Source organism: Salmo salar, unplaced genomic scaffold (genome assembly GCF_905237065.1).
Source record: "Salmo salar unplaced genomic scaffold, Ssal_v3.1, whole genome shotgun sequence".
Taxonomy (NCBI): domain Eukaryota; kingdom Metazoa; phylum Chordata; class Actinopteri; order Salmoniformes; family Salmonidae; genus Salmo; species Salmo salar.
In genome coordinates this window covers 152,868-172,716 of record NW_025547988.1, presented here as the reverse complement: position 1 = coordinate 172,716, position 19,849 = coordinate 152,868, and the positions used below count along the sequence as shown (strand labels likewise).

The following is a 19,849-nucleotide window of genomic DNA, read 5'->3' as shown; positions in this document are numbered from 1 at the left end:
GTGTTGCTACCATGCTGTGTTGCTACCATGCTGTGTTGTTATGTGTTTCTACCATGCTGTGTTGTCAAGTGTTTCTACCATGCTGTGTTGTCAAGTGTTTCTACTATGCTGTGTTGTCAAGTGTTTCTACCGTGCTGTTGCTACCATGCTGTGTTGCTACCGTGCTGTTGCTACCATGCTGTGTTGCTACCATGCTGTGTTGTTATGTGTTGCTACCATGCTGTGTTGTTATGTGTTGCTACCATGCTGTGTTGTTATGTGTTGCTACCATGCTGTGTTATGTGTTGCTACCATGCTGTGTTATGTGTTGCTACCATGCTGTGTTATGTGTTGCTACCATGCTGTGTTATGTGTTGCTACCATGCTGTGTTATGTGTTGCTACCATGCTGTGTTATGTGTTGCTACCATGCTGTGTTATGTGTTTCTACCATGCTGTGTTGCTACCATGCTGTGTTGTCATGTGTTGCTACCATGCTGTGTTGTTGTCTTAGGTATCTCTGTATGTAGTGTTGTGTTGTCTCTCTTGTCGTGATGTGTGTTTTGTCCTGTATTTGTATTGTATTTTTAATCCCAGCCCCCGTCCCAACAGGAGTCCTTTAGCCTTTTGGTAGGAAGTCTATGTCAATAACAATTTATTCTGAACTGACTTTCCTAGTTAAAAAAGGTTAAATATATGAATATAAAATATACAGTATATATTTAGGGATGGGGTGGGGGTATATAAATTCATCTTGCAACCAAAACAGATGGACAGGAACAAAGACAGACAGGTAGGAACATCAGACACAAACACACTACTTACCAATGGTGTTAAATAGACCTGTAGATGATAAGACAAAGAACAAGAAAGTCAGTTAGGAGACATGTTGACACATAAACCCATCATGTTATTATCAAACCCTGCTGGTACCTCCTCAGAGCCTGGTTCCTCTCTACCCAGTACAGCCAGTAGAGGACTGGTCACCCCTCAGAGACTGGTTCCTCTCTACACAGTACAGCCAGTAGAGGACTGGTCACCCCTCAGAGCCTGGTTCCTCTGGTCTACCCAGTACAGCCAGTAGAGGACTGGTCACCCCTCAGAGCCTGGTTCCTCTGGTCTACCCAGTACAGCCAGTAGAGGACTGGTCACCCCTCAGAGCCTGGTTCCTCTCTACACAGTACAGCCAGTAGAGGACTGGTCACCCCTCAGAGCCTGGTTCCTCTCTACCCAGTACAGCCAGTAGAGGACTGGTCACTCCTCAGAGCCTGGTTCCTCTGGTCTACCCAGTACAGCCAGTAGAGGACTGGTCACCCCTCAGAGCCTGGTTCCTCTGGTCTACCCAGTACAGCCAGTAGAGGACTGGTCACCCCTCAGAGCCTGGTTCCTCTGGTCTACCCAGTACAGCCAGTAGAGGACTGGTCACCCCTCAGAGCCTGGTTCCTCTCTACCCAGTACAGCCAGTAGAGGACTGGTCACCCATCAGAGCCTGGTTCCTCTCTACCCAGTACAGACAGTAGAGGACTGGTCACCCATCAGAGCCTGGTTCCTCTCTACCCAGTACAGCCAGTAGAGGACTGGTCACCCCTCAGAGCCTGGTTCCTCTGGTCTACCCAGTACAGCCAGTAGAGGACTGGTACCTCCTCAGAGCCTGGTTCCTCTCTACCCAGTACAGCCAGTAGAGGACTGGTCACTCCTCAGAGCCTGGTTCCTCTCTACCCAGTACAGCCAGTAGAGGACTGGTCACCCCTCAGAGCCTGGTTCCTCTCTACCCAGTACAGCCAGTAGAGGACTGGTCACCCCTCAGAGCCTGGTTCCTCTCTACCCAGTACAGCCAGTAGAGGACTGGTCACCCCTCAGAGCCTGGTTCCTCTCTACCCAGTACAGCCAGTAGAGGACTGGTCACCCCTCAGAGCCTGGTTCCTCTCTACCCAGTACAGACAGTAGAGGACTGGTCACCCATCAGAGCCTGGTTCCTCTCTACCCAGTACAGCCAGGAGAGGACTGGTCACCCTCAGAGCCTGGTTCCTCTGGTCTACCCAGTACAGCCAGTAGAGGACTGGTCACCCCTCAGAGCCTGGTTCCTCTGGTCTACCCAGTACAGCCAGTAGAGGACTGGTCACCCCTCAGAGCCTGGTTCCTCTGGTCTACCCAGTACAGCCAGTAGAGGACTGGTCACCCCTCAGAGCCTGGTTCCTCTGGTCTACCCAGTACAGCCAGTAGAGGACTGGTCACCCCTCAGAGCCTGGTTCCTCTGGTCTACCCAGTACAGCCAGTAGAGGACTGGTCACCCATCAGAGCCTGGTTCCTCTGGTCTACCCAGTACAGCCAGTAGAGGACTGGTCACCCATCAGAGCCTGGTTCCTCTGGTCTACCCAGTACAGCCAGTAGAGGACTGGTCACCCATCAGAGCCTGGTTCCTCTGGTCTACCCAGTACAGCCAGTAGAGGACTGGTCACCCATCAGAGCCTGGTTCCTCTGGTCTACCCAGTACAGCCAGTAGAGGACTGGTCACCCATCAGAGCCTGGTTCCTCTGGTCTACCCAGTACAGCCAGTAGAGGACTGGTCACCCATCAGAGCCTGGTTCCTCTGGTCTACCCAGTACAGCCAGTAGAGGACTGGTCACCCATCAGAGCCTGGTTCCTCTGGTCTACCCAGTACAGCCAGTAGAGGACTGGTCACTCCTCAGAGCCTGGTTCCTCTCTACCCAGTACAGTCAGTAGAGGACTGGCCACCCCTCAGAGCCTGGTTCCTCTGGTCTACCCAGTACAGCCAGTAGAGGACTGGTCACCTCTCAGAGCCTGGTTCCTCTCTACCCAGTACAGCCAGTAGAGGACTGGTCACTCCTCAGAGCCTGGTTCCTCTGGTCTACCCAGTACAGCCAGTAGAGGACTGGTCACCCCTCAGAGCCTGGTTCCTCTGGTCTACCCAGTACAGCCAGTAGAGGACTGGTCACTCCTCAGAGCCTGGTTCCTCTCTACCCAGTACAGCCAGTAGAGGAATGGTCACCCCTCAGAGCCTGGTTCCTCTCTACCCAGTACAGCCAGTAGAGGACTGGTCACTCCTCAGAGCCTGGTTCCTCTGGTCTACCCAGTACAGCCAGTAGAGGACTGGTCACCCCTCAGAGCCTGGTTCCTCTCTACCCAGTACAGCCAGTAGAGGACTGGTCACCCCTCAGAGCCAGGTTCCTCTGGTCTACCCAGTACAGCCAGTAGAGGACTGGTCACCCCTCAGAGCCTGGTTCCTCTCTACCCAGTACAGCCAGTAGAGGACTGGTCACCCCTCAGAGCCTGGTTCCTCTGGTCTACCCAGTACAGCCAGTAGAGGACTGGTCACCCCTCAGAGCCTGGTTCCTCTCTACCCAGTACAGCCAGTAGAGGACTGGTCACCCCTCAGAGCCTGGTTCCTCTGGTCTACCCAGTACAGCCAGTAGAGGACTGGTCACCACTCAGAGCCTGGTTACTCTCTACCCAGTACAGCCAGTAGAGGACTGGTCACCCCTCAGAGCCTGGTTCCTCTGGTCTACCCAGTACAGCCAGTAGAGGACTGGTCACCCCTCAGAGCCTGGTTACTCTCTACCCAGTACAGCCAGTAGAGGACTGGTCACCCCTCAGAGCCTGGTTCCTCTCTACCCAGTACAGCCAGTAGAGGACTGGTCACCCCTCAGAGCCTGGTTCCTCTGGTCTACCCAGTACAGCCAGTAGAGGACTGGTCACCCCTCAGAGCCTGGTTCCTCTCTACCCAGTACAGCCAGTAGAGGACTGGTCACCCCTCAGAGCCTGGTTCCTCTCTACCCAGTACAGCCAGTAGAGGACTGGTCACCCCTCAGAGCCTGGTTCCTCTGGTCTACCCAGTACAGCCAGTAGAGGACTGGTACCTCCTCAGAGCCTGGTTCCATCTACCCAGTACAGCCAGTAGAGGACTGGTCACCTCTCAGAGCCTGGTTCCTCTGGTCTACCCAGTACAGCCAGTAGAGGACTGGTCACCCCTCAGAGCCTGGTTCCTCTGGTCTACCCAGTACAGCCAGTAGAGGACTGGTCACCCCTCAGAGCCTGGTTCCTCTGGTCTACCCAGTACAGCCAGTAGAGGACTGGTCACCCCTCAGAGCCTGGTTCCTCTGGTCTACCCAGTACAGCCAGTAGAGGACTGGTCACCCCTCAGAGCCTGGTTCCTCTGGTCTACCAGTACAGCCAGTAGAGGACTGGTCACCCTCAGAGCCTGGTTCCTCTCTACCCAATACAGCCAGTAGAGGACTGGTCACCCCTCAGAGCCTGGTTCCTCTGGTCTACCCAGTACAGCCAGTAGAGGACTGGTCACCCCTCAGAGCCTGGTTCCTCTCTACCCAGTACAGCCAGTAGAGGACTGGTCACCCCTCAGAGCCTGGTTCCTCTCTTCCCAGTGCAGCCAGTAGAGGACTGGTCACCCCTCAGAATCTCGTTCTTCTGGTCTACCCAGTACAGCCAGTAGAGGACTGGTCACCCCTCAGAGTCTGGTTCCTCTCTACCCAGTACAGCCAGTAGAGGACTGGTCACCCCTCAGAGCCTGGTTCCTCTGGTCTACCCAGTACAGCCAGTAGAGGACTGGTCACCCCTCAGAGCCTGGTTCCTCTCTTCCCAGTACAGCCAGTAGAGGACTGGTCACCCCTCAGAATCTCGTTCTTCTGGTCTACCCAGTACAGCCAGTAGAGGACTGGTCACCCCTCAGAGTCTGGTTCCTCTCTACCCAGTACAGCCAGTAGAGGACTGGTCACCCCTCAGAGCCTGGTTCCTCTGGTCTACCCAGTACAGCCAGTAGAGGACTGGTCACCCCTCAGAGCCTGGTTCCTCTCTACCCAGTACAGCCAGTAGAGGACTGGTCACCCATCAGAGCCTGGTTCATCATACCCATGAAATAATCATCTCTACCTTCTTGACCTTTGTGCTGTTTTGTCATGTGTTACTACCATGCTGTGCTGTCATGTGTTGCTACCATGCTGTGTTGCTACCAGGCTGTGTTGTCATGTGTTGCTACCATGCTGTGTTGTCATGTGTTGCTACCATGCTGTGTTGCTACCAGGCTGTGTTGTCATGTGTTGCTACCATGCTGTGTTGTCATGTGTTGCTACCATGCTGTGTTGCTACCATGCTGTGTTGTCATGTGTTGCTACCATGCTGTGTTGTCATGTGTTTCTACCATGCTGTGTTGTCATGTGTTGCTACTATTCTCTGTTGTCATGTGTTTCTACCATGCTGTGTTTCTACCATGCTGTGTTGTCATGTGTTGCTACCATGCTGTGTTGCTCCCAGGCTGTGTTGCTACCATGCTGTGTTGTCATGTGTTGCTACCATGCTGTGTTGTCATGTGTTGCTACCATGCTGTGTTATGTGTTTCTACCATGCTGTGTTGCTACCATGCTGTGTTATGTGTTTCTACCATGCTGTGTTGCTACCATGCTGTGTTGTCATGTGTTGCTACCATGCTGTGTTGTTGTCTTAGGTATCTCTGTATGTAGTGTTGTGTTGTCTCTCTTGTCGTGATGTGTGTTTTGTCCTATATTTGTATTGTATTTTTAATCCCAGCCCCCGTCCCAGCAGGAGTCCTTTAGCCTTTTGGTAGGAAGTCTATGTCAATAACAATTTATTCTGAACTGACTTTCCTAGTTAAAAAAGGTTAAATATATGAATATAAAATATACAGTATATATTTAGGGATGGGGGGGGTATATAAATTCATCTTGCAACCAAAACAGATGGACAGGAACAAAGACAGACAGGTAGGAACATCAGACACAAACACACTACTTACCAATGGTGTTAAATAGACCTGTAGATGATAAGACAAAGAACAAGAAAGTCAGTTAGGAGACATGTTGACACATAAACCCATCATGTTATTATCAAACCCTGCTGGTACCTCCTCAGAGCCTGGTTCCCCTCTACCCAGTACAGCCAGTAGAGGACTGGTCACTCCTCAGAGCCTGGTTCCTCTCTACCCAGTACAGCCAGTAGAGGACTGGTCACCCCTCAGAGCCTGGTTCCTCTCTACCCAGTACAGCCAGTAGAGGACTGGTCACCCCTCAGAGCCTGGTTCCTCTCTACCCAGTACAGCCAGTAGAGGACTGGTCACCCCTCAGAGCCTGGTTCCTCTGGTCTACCCAGTACAGCCAGTAGAGGACTGGTCACCCCTCAGAGCCTGGTTCCTCTCTACCCAGTACAGCCAGTAGAGGACTGGTCACCCCTCAGAGCCAGGTTCCTCTGGTCTACCCAGTACAGCCAGAAGAGGACTGGTCACCCCTCAGAGCCTGGTTCCTCTCTACCCAGTACAGCCAGTAGAGGACTGGTCACCCCTCAGAGCCTGGTTCCTCTGGTCTACCCAGTACAGCCAGTAGAGGACTGGTCACCCCTCAGAGCCTGGTTCCTCTGGTCTACCCAGTACAGCCAGTAGAGGACTGGTCACCCCTCAGAGCCTGGTTCCTCTGGTCTACCAGTACAGCCAGTAGAGGACTGGTCACCCCTCAGAGCCTGGTTCCTCTCTACCCAGTACAGCCAGTAGAGGACTGGTCACCCCTCAGAGCCTGGTTCCTCTCTACCCAGTGCAGCCAGTAGAGGACTGGCCACCCCTCAGAGCCTGGTTCCTCTGGTCTACCAGTACAGCCAGCAGAGGACTGGTCACCCCTCAGAGCCTGGTTCCTCTCTACCCAGTACAGCCAGTAGAGGAATGGTCACCCCTCAGAGCCTGGTTCCTCTGGTCTACCCAGTACAGCCAGTAGAGGACTGGTCACCCCTCAGAGCCTGGTTCCTCTGGTCTACCCAGTACAGCCAGTAGAGGACTGGTCACCCCTCAGAGCCTGGTTCCTCTGGTCTACCAGTACAGCCAGTAGAGGACTGGTCACCCCTCAGAGCCTGGTTCCTCTGGTCTACCCAGTACAGCCAGTAGAGGACTGGTCACCCCTCAGAGCCTGGTTCCTCTGGTCTACCAGTACAGCCAGCAGAGGACTGGTCACCCCTCAGAGCCTGGTTCCTCTGGTCTACCAGTACAGCCAGTAGAGGACTGGTCACCCCTCAGAGCCTGGTTCCTCTCTACCCAGTGCAGCCAGTAGAGGACTGGCCAACCCTCAGAGCCTGGTTCCTCTGGTCTACCAGTACAGCCAGCAGAGGACTGGTCACCCTTCAGAGCCTTGTTCCTCTCTACCCAGTACAGCCAGAAGAGAGGTTCTTACCCAGGTGATAGACTAGATCAGGTTTATATTCCAGTGATATGTAACCAGAGGTAGAGAGGTTCTTACCCAGGTGATAGACTAGATAAGGTTTATATTCCAGTGATATGTAACCAGAGGTAGAGAGGTTCTTACCCAGGTGATAGACTAGATAAGGTTTATATTCCAGTGATATGTAACCAGAGGAAGAGAGGTTCTTACCCAGGTGATAGACTAGATAAGGTTTATATTCCAGTGATATGTAACCAGAGGTAGAGAGGTTCTTACCCAGGTGATAGACTAGATAAGGTTTATATTCCAGTGATATGTAACCAGAGGTAGAGAGGTTCTTACCCAGGTGATAGACTAGATAAGGTTTATATTCCAGTGATATGTAACCAGAGGAAGAGAGGTTCTTACTCAGGTCTTTGACAACGTCAGGTTCCAGATCCAGTAGAATCTTGTAAAATGTAGATTTCACTCTTGTTGTGTCTTCTGCTTCTTCTAGGGCCTTGAACAACAGTCTCATCTGGTCCTGGCTGGTCCCGGCAGCACTGATCTGAGAGTTCATCTCATCAGGGATCAAGTCCTTCTGGTGCAGCTCAGATGCTATGGATTCCCCCGGAAACCTTCTGAATGAGGTGATCCTTGTGTCTGGTCACAAACCGGGCATCACCTAGTCAGGTTAGATGTAGAGTTATATACTGTAGAACAAGAGGACATTACTAGTCAGGTTAGATGTAGAGTTATATACTGTAGAACAAGAGGACATTACTAGTCAGGTTAGATGTAGAGTTATATACTGTAGAACAAGACAAAACTATGAGGTCTGTGATTAACAGTTGACCCATCAGTATTATAGTAATAAACCATGAGGTCTGTGATTAACAGTTGACCCATCAGTATTATAGTAATAAACCATGAGGTCTGTGATTAACAGTTGACCCATCAGTATTATAGTAATAAACCATGAGGTCTGTGATTAACAGTTGACCCATCAGTATTATAGTAATAAACCATGAGGTCTGTGATTAACAGTTGACCCATCAGTATTATAGTAATAAACCATGAGGTCTGTGATTAACAGTTGACCCATCAGTATTATAGTAATAAACCATGAGGTCTGTGATTAACAGTTGACCCATCAGTATTATAGTTATAAACCATGAGGTCTGTGATTAACAGTTGACCCATCAGTATTATAGTAATAAACCATGAGGTCTGTGATTAACAGTTGATCCATCAGTATTATAGTAATAAACCATGAGGTCTGTGATTAACAGTTGACCCATCAGTATTATAGTAATAAACCATGAGGTCTGTGATTAACAGTTGACCCATCAGTATTATAGTAATAAACCATGAGGTCTGTGATTAACAGTTGACCCATCAGTATTATAGTAATAAACCATGAGGTCTGTGATTAACAGTTGACCCATCAGTATTATAGTAATAAACCATGAGGTCTGTGATTAACAGTTGACCCATCAGTATTATAGTAATAAACCATGAGGTCTGTGATTAACAGTTGACCCATCAGTATTATAGTAATAAACCATGAGGTCTGTGATTAACAGTTGAGCCATCAGTATTATAGTAATAAACCATGAGGTCTGTGATTAACAGTTGACCCATCAGTATTATAGTAATAAACCATGAGGTCTGTGATTAACAGTTGACCCATCAGTATTATAGTAATAAACCATGAGGTCTGTGATTAACAGTTGACCCATCAGTATTATAGTAATAAACCATGAGGTCTGTGATTAACAGTTGACCCATCAGTATTATAGTAATAAACCATGAGGTCTGTGATTAACAGTTGACCCATCAGTATTATAGTAATAAACCATGAGGTCTGTGATTAACAGTTGACCCATCAGTATTATAGTAATAAACCATGAGGTCTGTGATTAACAGTTGACCCATCAGTATTATAGTAATAAACCATGAGGTCTGTGATTAACAGTTGACCCATCAGTATTATAGTTATAAACCATGAGGTCTGTGATTAACAGTTGACCCATCAGTATTATAGTAATAAACCATGAGGTCTGTGATTAACAGTTGACCCATCAGTATTATAGTAATAAACCATGAGGTCTGTGATTAACAGTTGACCCATCAGTATTATAGTAATAAACCATGAGGTCTGTGATTAACAGTTGACCCATCAGTATTATAGTAATAAACCATGAGGTCTGTGATTAACAGTTGACCCATCAGTATTATAGTAATAAACCATGAGGTCTGTGATTAACAGTTGACCCATCAGTATTATAGTAATAAACCATGAGGTCTGTGATTAACAGTTGACCCATCAGTATTATAGTAATAAACCATGAGGTCTGTGATTAACAGTTGACCCATCAGTATTATAGTAATAAACCATGAGGTCTGTGATTAACAGTTGACCCATCAGTATTATAGTAATAAACCATGAGGTCTGTGATTAACAGTTGACCCATCAGTATTATAGTAATAAACCATGAGGTCTGTGATTAACAGTTGACCCATCAGTATTATAGTAATAAACCATGAGGTCTGTGATTAACAGTTGACCCATCAGTATTATAGTAATAAACCATGAGGTCTGTGATTAACAGTTGACCCATCAGTATTATAGTAATAAACCATGAGGTCTGTGATTAACAGTTGAGCCATCAGTATTATAGTAATAAACCATGAGGTCTGTGATTAACAGTTGACCCATCAGTATTATAGTAATAAACCATGAGGTCTGTGATTAACAGTTGACCCATCAGTATTATAGTAATAAACCATGAGGTCTGTGATTAACAGTTGACCCATCAGTATTATAGTAATAAACCATGAGGTCTGTGATTAACAGTTGACCCATCAGTATTATAGTAATAAACCATGAGGTCTGTGATTAACAGTTGACCCATCAGTATTATAGTAATAAACCATGAGGTCTGTGATTAACAGTTGAGCCATCAGTATTATAGTAATAAACCATGAGGTCTGTGATTAACAGTTGACCCATCAGTATTATAGTAATAAACCATGAGGTCTGTGATTAACAGTTGACCCATCAGTATTATAGTAATAAACCATGAGGTCTGTGATTAACAGTTGATCCATCAGTATTATAGTAATAAACCATGAGGTCTGTGATTAACAGTTGACCCATCAGTATTATAGTAATAAACCATGAGGTCTGTGATTAACAGTTGACCCATCAGTATTATAGTAATAAACCATGAGGTCTGTGATTAACAGTTGACCCATCAGTATTATAGTAATAAACCATGAGGTCTGTGATTAACAGTTGACCCATCAGTATTATAGTAATGATCATAATCTCTTTATGTGAAACTCTAACAAGACACCAGACCACTTACCTCGTTCTTCCCATCGTTGTCTTTGCTTCTCTGTAGACAAAATACAACAAATGTGTAAAAGCAATATAGTAAAAAGTACAATAATAATTAATAATCATTAAAAGCCTGGATGTCTGTTTCCACTCGGTAATCTAATTAGCATAATGCTAAACTAAACTCTGACTTTAGTGTCTGGGGGTCTAAAAAGGTATTTCACCCATTTTGCTCTACAAGCTTCACACTGGTACCTATATATAGTTATATCCTGATCTAATACAGGACTGAAGGTAACCTGGTATAAATGAATAGAGTCTAATGGACAGGATATGGGTCATTCCTAGTTATATCCTGATCTAATACAGGACTGGTCTGAAGGTAACCTGGTATAAATGAATAGAGTCTAATGGACAGGATATGGATCATTCCTAGTTATATCCTGATCTAATACAGGTCTGAAGGTAACCTGGTATAAATGAATAGAGTCTAATGGACAGGATATGGATCATTCCTAGTTATATCCTGATCTAATACAGGACTGGTCTGAAGGTAACCTGGTATAAATGAATAGAGTCTAATGGACAGGATATGGGTCATTCCTAGTTATATCCTGATCTAATACAGGACTGGTCTGAAGGTAACCTGGTATAAATGAATAGAGTCTAATGGACAGGATATGGGTCATTCCTAGTTATATCCTGATCTAATACAGGACTGAAGGTAACCTGGTATAAATGAATAGAGTCTAATGGACAGGATATGGATCATTCCTAGTTATATCCTGATCTAATACAGGACTGAAGGTAACCTGGTATAAATGAATAGAGTCTAATGGACAGGATATGGATCATTCCTAGTTATATCCTGATCTAATACAGGACTGGTCTGAAGGTAACCTGGTATAAATGAATAGAGTCTAATGGACAGGATATGGGTCATTCCTAGTTATATCCTGGCCACCCCTCAGAGCCTGGTTCCTCTCTACCCAGTACAGCCAGTAGAGGACTGGTCACCCCTCAGAGCCTGGTTCCTCGCTACCCAGTACAGCGAGTAGAGGACTGGTCACCCCTCAGAGCCTGGTTCCTCTCTACCCAGTACAGTCAGTAGAGGACTGGTCACCCCTCAGAGCCTGGTTACTCTCTACCCAGTACAGCGAGTAGAGGACTGGTCACCCCTCAGAGCCTGGTTCCCATGAAATAATAATCTCTACCTTCTTGACCTTTGTGCTGTGTTGCTGTGCTGTCATGTGTTGCTACCATGCTGTGTTGCTGCCATGCTGTGATGTTATGTGTTTCTACCATATTGTGTTGCTACCATGCTGTGCTGTCATGTGTTGCTACCATGCTGTGTTGCTGCCATGCTGTGATGTTATGTGTTTCTACCATGCTGTGTTGCTACCATGCTGTGTTATGTGATGCTACCATGCTGTGTTGTCAAGTGTTGCTGCCATGCTGTGATGTCATGTGTTTCTACCATGCTGTGTTTCTACCATGCTGTGTTATGTGATGCTACCATGCTGTGTTGTCATGTGTTGCTACCATGCTGTGTTGATGCCATGCTGTGATGTCATGTGTTTCTACCATGCTGTGTTGCTACCATGCTGTGTTATGTGATGCTACCATGCTGTGTTGTCATGTGTTGCTACCATGCTGTGTTGCTACCAGGCTGTGTTGTCATGTGTTTCTGCCATGCTGTGTTGCTACCATGCTGTGCTCTCATATGTTGCTACCATGCTGTGTTGCTGCCATGCTGTGTTAATACCATGCTGTGCTGTCATGTGTTGCTACCATGCTGTGTTGCTACCAGGCTGTGTTGCTACCAGGCTGTGTTGTCATGTGTTGCTACCATGCTGTGTTGTCATGTGTTGCTACCATGCTGTGTTGTCATGTGTTGCTACCATGCTGTGTTGTCATGTGTTGCTACCATGCTGTGCTGTTACCATGCTGTGTTGTCATGTGTTGCTACCATGCTGTGTTGTCATGTCTTCCTACCATGCTGTGTTGCTACCATGCTGTGCTCTCATGTGTTGCTACCATGCTGTGTTGCTGCCATGCTGTGTTGCTACCATGCCGTGCTGTCATGTGTTGCTGCCTTGCTGTGTTGCTACCATGCTGTGTTGCTACCATGCTGTGCTCTCATGTGTTGCTACCATGCTGTGTTGCTGCCATGCTGTGTTGCTACCATGCTGTGCTGTCATGTGTTGCTGCCTTGCTGTGTTGCTACCATGCTGTGTTGCTACCAGGCTGTGTTGTCATGTGTTGCTACCATGCTGTGTTTCTACCATGCTGTGCTCTCATGTGGTTCTACCATGCTGTGTTGTCATGTGTTGCTACCATGCTGTGTTGCTACCATTCTGTGTTGCTACCATGCTGTGTTGTCATGTGTTGCTACCATGCTGTGTTGTCATGTGTTTCTACCATGCTGTGTTGTCATGTGTTGCTACCATGCTATGTTGCTACCATGCTGTGTTGTCATGTGTTGCTACCATGCTGTGTTGTCATGTGCTGCTACCATGCTGTGTTGTTACCATGCTGTGTTGTCATGTGTTGCTACCATGCTGTGTTGCTACCATGCTGTGTTGTCATGTGTTGCTACCATGCTGTGTTGTCATGTGTTGCTACCATGCTGTGCTGTCATGTCTTCCTACCATGCTGTGCTGTCATGTGTTGCTGCCTTGCTGTGTTTCTACCATGCTGTGTTGCTACCATGCTGTGTTGCTACCATGCTGTGTTGTCAAGTGTTGCTGCCATGCTGTACTGTCATGTGTTGCTACCATGCTGTGTTGCTGCCATGCTGTGATGTCATGTGTTTCTACCATGCTGTGTTGCTACCATGCTGTGTTATGTGATGCTACCATGCTGTGTTGTCAAGTGTTGCTGCCATGCTGTGCTGTCATATGTTGCTACCATGCTATGTTGCTGCCATGCTGTGATGTCATGTGTTTCTACCATGCTGTGTTGTCATGTGTTGCTACCATGCTGTGTTGCTGCCATGCTGTGTTTCTACCATGCCCGTGCTGTCATGTGTTGCTGCCTTGCTGTGTTGCTACCATGCTGTGTTGCTACCAGGCTGTGTTGTCATGTGTTGCTACCATGCTGTGTTGCTACCATTCTGTGCTCTCATGTGTTGCTACCATGCTGTGTTGTCATGTGTTGCTACCATGCTGTGTTGCTACCATGCTGTGTAATGTGATGCTACCAAGCTGTGTTGTCATGTGTTGCTACCATGCTGTGTTGCTGCCATACTGTGCTCTCATGTGTTGCTTCCATGCTGTGTTGCTACTAGGCTGTGTTGTCATGTGTTGCTACCATGCTGTGTTGTCATGTGTTTCTACCATGCTGTGTTGCTACCAGGCTGTGTTGTCATGTGTTGCTGCCATGCTGTGTTGCTACCATGCTGTGCTCTCATGTGTTGCTACCATGCTGTGTTGCTGCCATGCTGTGTTGCTACCATGCTGTGCTGTCATGTGTTGCTGCCATGCTGTGTTGCTACCATGCTGTGCTCTCATGTGTTTCTACCATGCTGTGTTGCTGCCATGCTGTGTTGCTACCATGCTGTGCTGTCATGTGTTGCTACCATGCTGTGTTGTCATGTGCTGCTACCATGCTGTGTTGCTACCATTCTGTGTTTCTACCATGCTGTGTTGTCATGTGTTGCTACCATGCTGTGTTGTCATGTGTTGTTACCATGCTGTGTTGTCATGTCCTACTACCATGCTGTGTTGTCATGTCCTCCTACCATGCTGTGTTGTCATGTGTTGCTACCATGCTCTGTTGTCATGTGTTGCTACCATGCTGTGTTTCTACCATGCTGTGTTGTCATGTGTTGCTACCATGCTGTGTTGCTAACATGCTTTGTTGTCATGTGTTTCTACCATCTTGTGGTGCTACCATGCTGTGTTGTCATGTGTTGCTGCCTTGCTGTGTTGCTACAATGCTGTGTTGTCATGTGATGCTACCATGCTTGAATCTACCATGCTGTGTTGCTACCATGCTGTGTTGTCATGTGTTGCTGCCTTGCTGTGTTGGCATGTGTTGCTACCATGCTGTGTTTCTACCATGCTGTGTTGCTACCATGCTGTGTTTCTACCGTGCTGTGTTGTCACCATGCTGTGTTGCTACCATGCTCGTTGCTGCCATGCTGTGTTGTCATGTGTTTCTACCATGCTGTGTTGCTACCATGCTGTGTTGTCATGTTCTGCTACCATGCTGTGTTGTCATGTGCTGCTACCATGCTGTGTTGTTACCATGCTTTGTTGTCATGTGTTGCTACCATGCTGTGTTGCTACCATGCTGTGTTGCTACCATGCTGTGTTGTCATGTTTTGCTACCATGCTGTGTTGTCATGTGTTGCTACCATGCTGTGCTGTCATGTGTTCCTACCATGCTGTGCTGTCATGTGTTGCTGCCTTGCTGTGTTTCTACCATGGTGTGTTGTCATGAGATGCTACCATGCTGTGTTGATACCATACTGTGTTGTCATGTGTTGCTGTCTTGCTGGTATGCTACCATGCTGTGTTGCTACCATGCTGTGTTGTCATGTGATGCTACCATGCTGTGTTTCTACCATGCTGTGCTGTCATGTGATGCTACCATGCTGTGTTGTTACCATGCTGTGTTGTCATGTGTTGCTACCATGCTGTGTTGCTACCATGCTGTGTTGCTACCATGCTGTGTTGTCATGTTTTGCTACCATGCTGTGTTGTCATGTGTTTCTACCATGCTGTGCTGTCATGTGTTCCTACCATGCTGTGCTGTCATGTGTTGCTGCCTTGCTGTGTTTCTACCATGGTGTGTTGTCATGAGATGCTACCATGCTGTGTTGATACCATACTGTGTTGTCATGTGTTGCTGTCTTGCTGGTATGCTACCATGCTGTGTTGCTACCATGCTGTGTTGTCATGTGATGCTACCATGCTGTGTTTCTACCATGCTGTGCTGTCATGTGATGCTACCATGCTGTGTTGCTACCATGCTGTGCTGTCATGTGTTTCTACCATTCTGTGTTGCTACCATGCTGTGATGTCATGTGTTGCTACCATGCTGATTGTCATGTATTGCTACCATGCTGTGTTTTCATGTGTTGCTACCATGCTGTGTTGCTACCATGCTGTGTTGTCATGTGTTTCTACCATGCTGTGTTGCTACCATGCTGTTTTGCTGCCATGCTGTGTTGTCATGTGTTGCTACCATGCTGTGTTGCTACCATGCAGTGTTGTCATGTGTTGCTACCATGCTGTGTTGTCATGTGTTTCTACCATGCTGTGTTTCTACCATGCTGTGTTTCTACCATGCTGTGTTGTCATGTTTTCTACCATGCTGTGTTGTCATGTGTTGCTACCATGCTGTGCTGTCATGTGTTGCTACCATGCTGTGCTGTCATGTGTTGCTGCCTTGCTGTGTTGCTACCATGCTGTGTTGTCATGTGATTCTACCATGCTGTGTTGCTACCATGCTGTGTTGTCATGTGTTGCTGCCTTGCTGTGTTGCTACAATTCTGTGTTGTCATGTGATGCTACCATGCTGTGTTGCTACCATGCTGTGTTGTCATGTGTTTCTGCCTTGCTGTGTTGCTACAATGCTGTGTTGTCATGTGATGCTACCATGCTGTGTTTCTACCATGGTGTGTTGTCATGAGATTCTACCATGCTGTGTTGATACCATGCTGTGTTGTCATGTGTTTCTGCTTTGCTGTGTTGCTACCATGCTGTGTTGCTACCATGCTGTGTTGTCTTGTGTTGCTACCATGCTGCGTTGCTACCATGCTGCATTTCTACCATGCTGAGTTGTCATGTGTTGCTACCATGCTGTGTTATGTGTTTCTACCATGCTGTGTTGCTACCATGCTGTGTTGTTATGTGTTTCTACCATGCTGTGTTGCTACCATGCTGTGTTGTTATGTGTTGCTACCATGCTGTGTTGCTACCATGCTGTGTTGTCTTGTGTTGCTACCATTCTGTGTTATGTGTTTCTACCATGCTGTGTTGCTACCATGCTGTGTTGTCATGTGTTGCTACCATGCTGCGTTGCTACCATGCTGCATTGCTACCATGCTGTGTTGTCATGTGTTGCTACCATGCTGTGTTATGTGTTTCTACCATGCTGTGTTGCTACCATGCTGTGTTGTTATGTGTTTCTACCATGCTGTGTTTCTACCATGCTGTGTTGTTATGTGTTGCTACCATGCTGTGTTGCTACCATGCTGTGTTGTCATGTGTTGCTACCATGCTGTGTTATGTGTTTCTACCATGCTGTGTTGCTACCATGCTGTGTTGTCATGTGTTGCTACCATGCTGCGTTGCTACCATGCTGCATTGCTACCATGCTGTGTTGTCATGTGTTGCTACCATGCTGTGTTATGTGTTTCTACCATGTTGTGTTGCTACCATGCTGTGCTGTCATGTGTTGCTACCATGCTGTGTTATGTGTTTCTACCATGCTGTGTTGCTACCATGCTGTGTTATGTGTTTCTACCATGCTGTGTTGCTACCATGCTGTGTTGTCATGTGTTGCTACCATGCTGTGTTGCTACCATGCTGCGTTGCTACCATGCTGTGCTGTTATGTGTTGCTACCATGCTGTGTTGTCATGTGTTGCTACCATGCTGTGTTGCTACCATGCTGCGTTGCTACCATGCTGTGCTGTTATGTGTTGCTACCATGCTGTGTTGCTACCATGCTGTGTTGCTACCATGCTGTGTTGCTACCATGCTGTGTTGTCAAGTGTTGCTACCGTGCTGTTGCTACCATGCTGTGTTGCTGCCATGCTGTGTTGTCATGTGTTGCTACCATGCAGTGTTGCTACCATGCTGTGTTGCTACCATGCTGTGTTGCTACCATGCTGTGTTGCTACCATGCTGTGTTGTTATGTGTTTCTACCATGCTGTGCTGTCATGTGATGCTACCATGCTGTGTTGCTACCATGCTGTGCTGTCATGTGTTTCTACCATTCTGTGTTGCTACCATGCTGTGATGTCATGTGTTGCTACCATGCTGATTGTCATGTATTGCTACCATGCTGTGTTTTCATGTGTTGCTACCATGCTGTGTTGCTACCATGCTGTGTTGTCATGTGTTTCTACCATGCTGTGTTGCTACCATGCTGTGTTGCTGCCATGCTGTGTTGTCATGTGTTGCTACCATGCTGTGTTGCTACCATGCAGTGTTGTCATGTGTTGCTACCATGCTGTGTTGTCATGTGTTTCTACCATGCTGTGTTTCTACCATGCTGTGTTTCTACCATGCTGTGTTGTCATGTTTTCTACCATGCTGTGTTGTCATGTGTTGCTACCATGCTGTGCTGTCATGTGTTGCTACCATGCTGTGCTGTCATGTGTTGCTGCCTTGCTGTGTTGCTACCATGCTGTGTTGTCATGTGATTCTACCATGCTGTGTTGCTACCATGCTGTGTTGTCATGTGTTTCTGCCTTGCTGTGTTGCTACAATTCTGTGTTGTCATGTGATGCTACCATGCTGTGTTGCTACCATGCTGTGTTGTCATGTGTTTCTGCCTTGCTGTGTTGCTACAATGCTGTGTTGTCATGTGATGCTACCATGCTGTGTTGCTACCATGGTGTGTTGTCATGAGATTCTACCATGCTGTGTTGATACCATGCTGTGTTGTCATGTGTTTCTGCTTTGCTGTGTTGCTACCATGCTGTGTTGCTACCATGCTGTGTTGTCTTGTGTTGCTACCATGCTGCGTTGCTACCATGCTGCATTTCTACCATGCTGTGTTGTCATGTGTTGCTACCATGCTGTGTTATGTGTTTCTACCATGCTGTGTTGCTACCATGCTGTGTTGTTATGTGTTTCTACCATGCTGTGTTGCTACCATGCTGTGTTGTTATGTGTTGCTACCATGCTGTGTTGCTACCATGCTGTGTTGTCTTGTGATGCTACCATGCTGCGTTGCTACCATGCTGCATTGCTACCATGCTGTGTTGTCATGTGTTGCTACCATGCTGTGTTATGTGTTTCTACCATGCTGTGTTGCTACCATGCTGTGTTGTCATGTGTTGCTACCATGCTGCGTTGCTACCATGCTGCATTGCTACCATGCTGTGTTGTCATGTGTTGCTACCATGCTGTGTTATGTGTTTCTACCATGTTGTGTTGCTACCATGCTGTGCTGTCATGTGTTGCTACCATGCTGTGTTATGTGTTTCTACCATGCTGTGTTGCTACCATGCTGTGTTATGTGTTTCTACCATGCTGTGTTGCTACCATGCTGTGTTGTCATGTGTTGCTACCATGCTGTGTTGCTACCATGCTGCGTTGCTACCATGCTGTGCTGTTATGTGTTGCTACCATGCTGTGTTGTCATGTGTTGCTACCATGCTGTGTTGCTACCATGCTGCGTTGCTACCATGCTGTGCTGTTATGTGTTGCTACCATGCTGTGTTGCTACCATGCTGTGTTGCTACCATGCTGTGTTGTCAAGTGTTGCTACCGTGCTGTTGCTACCATGCTGTGTTGCTGCCATGCTGTGTTGTCATGTGTTGCTACCATGCTGTGTTGCTACCATGCTGTGTTGCTACCATGCTGTGTTGCTACCATGCTGTGTTGTTATGTGTTTCTACCATGCTGTGTTGTCAAGTGTTTCTACCATGCTGTGTTGTCAAGTGTTTCTACTATGCTGTGTTGTCAAGTGTTTCTACCGTGCTGTTGCTACCATGCTGTGTTGCTACCGTGCTGTTGCTACCATGCTGTGTTGCTACCATGCTGTGTTGTTATGTGTTGCTACCATGCTGTGTTGTTATGTGTTGCTACCATGCTGTGTTGTTATGTGTTGCTACCATGCTGTGTTATGTGTTGCTACCATGCTGTGTTATGTGTTGCTACCATGCTGTGTTATGTGTTGCTACCATGCTGTGTTATGTGTTGCTACCATGCTGTGTTATGTGTTGCTACCATGCTGTGTTATGTGTTGCTACCATGCTGTGTTATGTGTTTCTACCATGCTGTGTTGCTACCATGCTGTGTTGTCATGTGTTGCTACCATGCTGTGTTGTTGTCTTAGGTATCTCTGTATGTAGTGTTGTGTTGTCTCTCTTGTCGTGATGTGTGTTTTGTCCTGTATTTGTATTGTATTTTTAATCCCAGCCCCCGTCCCAGCAGGAGTCCTTTAGCCTTTTGGTAGGAAGTCTATGTCAATAACAATTTATTCTGAACTGACTTTCCTAGTTAAAAAAGGTTAAATATATGAATATAAAATATACAGTATATATTTAGGGATGGGGGGGGTATATAAATTCATCTTGCAACCAAAACAGATGGACAGGAACAAAGACAGACAGGTAGGAACATCAGACACAAACACACTACTTACCAATGGTGTTAAATAGACCTGTAGAT

General features: G+C 47.0%; 1 protein-coding gene across 13 annotated transcripts in view; it reads right to left on the bottom strand.

Moving 5' to 3' along the window:
* Positions 1 to 19,849, bottom strand: part of LOC106596219 (butyrophilin subfamily 3 member A2) — an 80,965-nt gene that overhangs the window by 8,927 nt on the left and 52,189 nt on the right. For 11 of the 13 annotated variants that reach the window (XM_045711774.1, XM_045711777.1, XM_045711779.1 and 8 more), the window contains 4 exons: positions 19,824 to 19,841; positions 10,519 to 10,548; positions 7,574 to 7,829; positions 5,764 to 5,781 (listed from right to left, as the gene is read on the bottom strand). In XM_045711774.1, the coding sequence (XP_045567730.1) occupies positions 7,756 to 7,829; positions 10,519 to 10,548; positions 19,824 to 19,841 (122 nt within the window). In that variant the 3' untranslated portion in view covers positions 5,764 to 5,781; positions 7,574 to 7,755. Of the gene's footprint in view, positions 1 to 803; positions 822 to 5,763; positions 5,782 to 7,573; positions 7,830 to 10,518; positions 10,549 to 19,823; positions 19,842 to 19,849 lie in introns of all 13 variants that reach the window. The other 2 variants (XM_045711773.1, XM_045711775.1) reach the window with 2 other exon arrangements.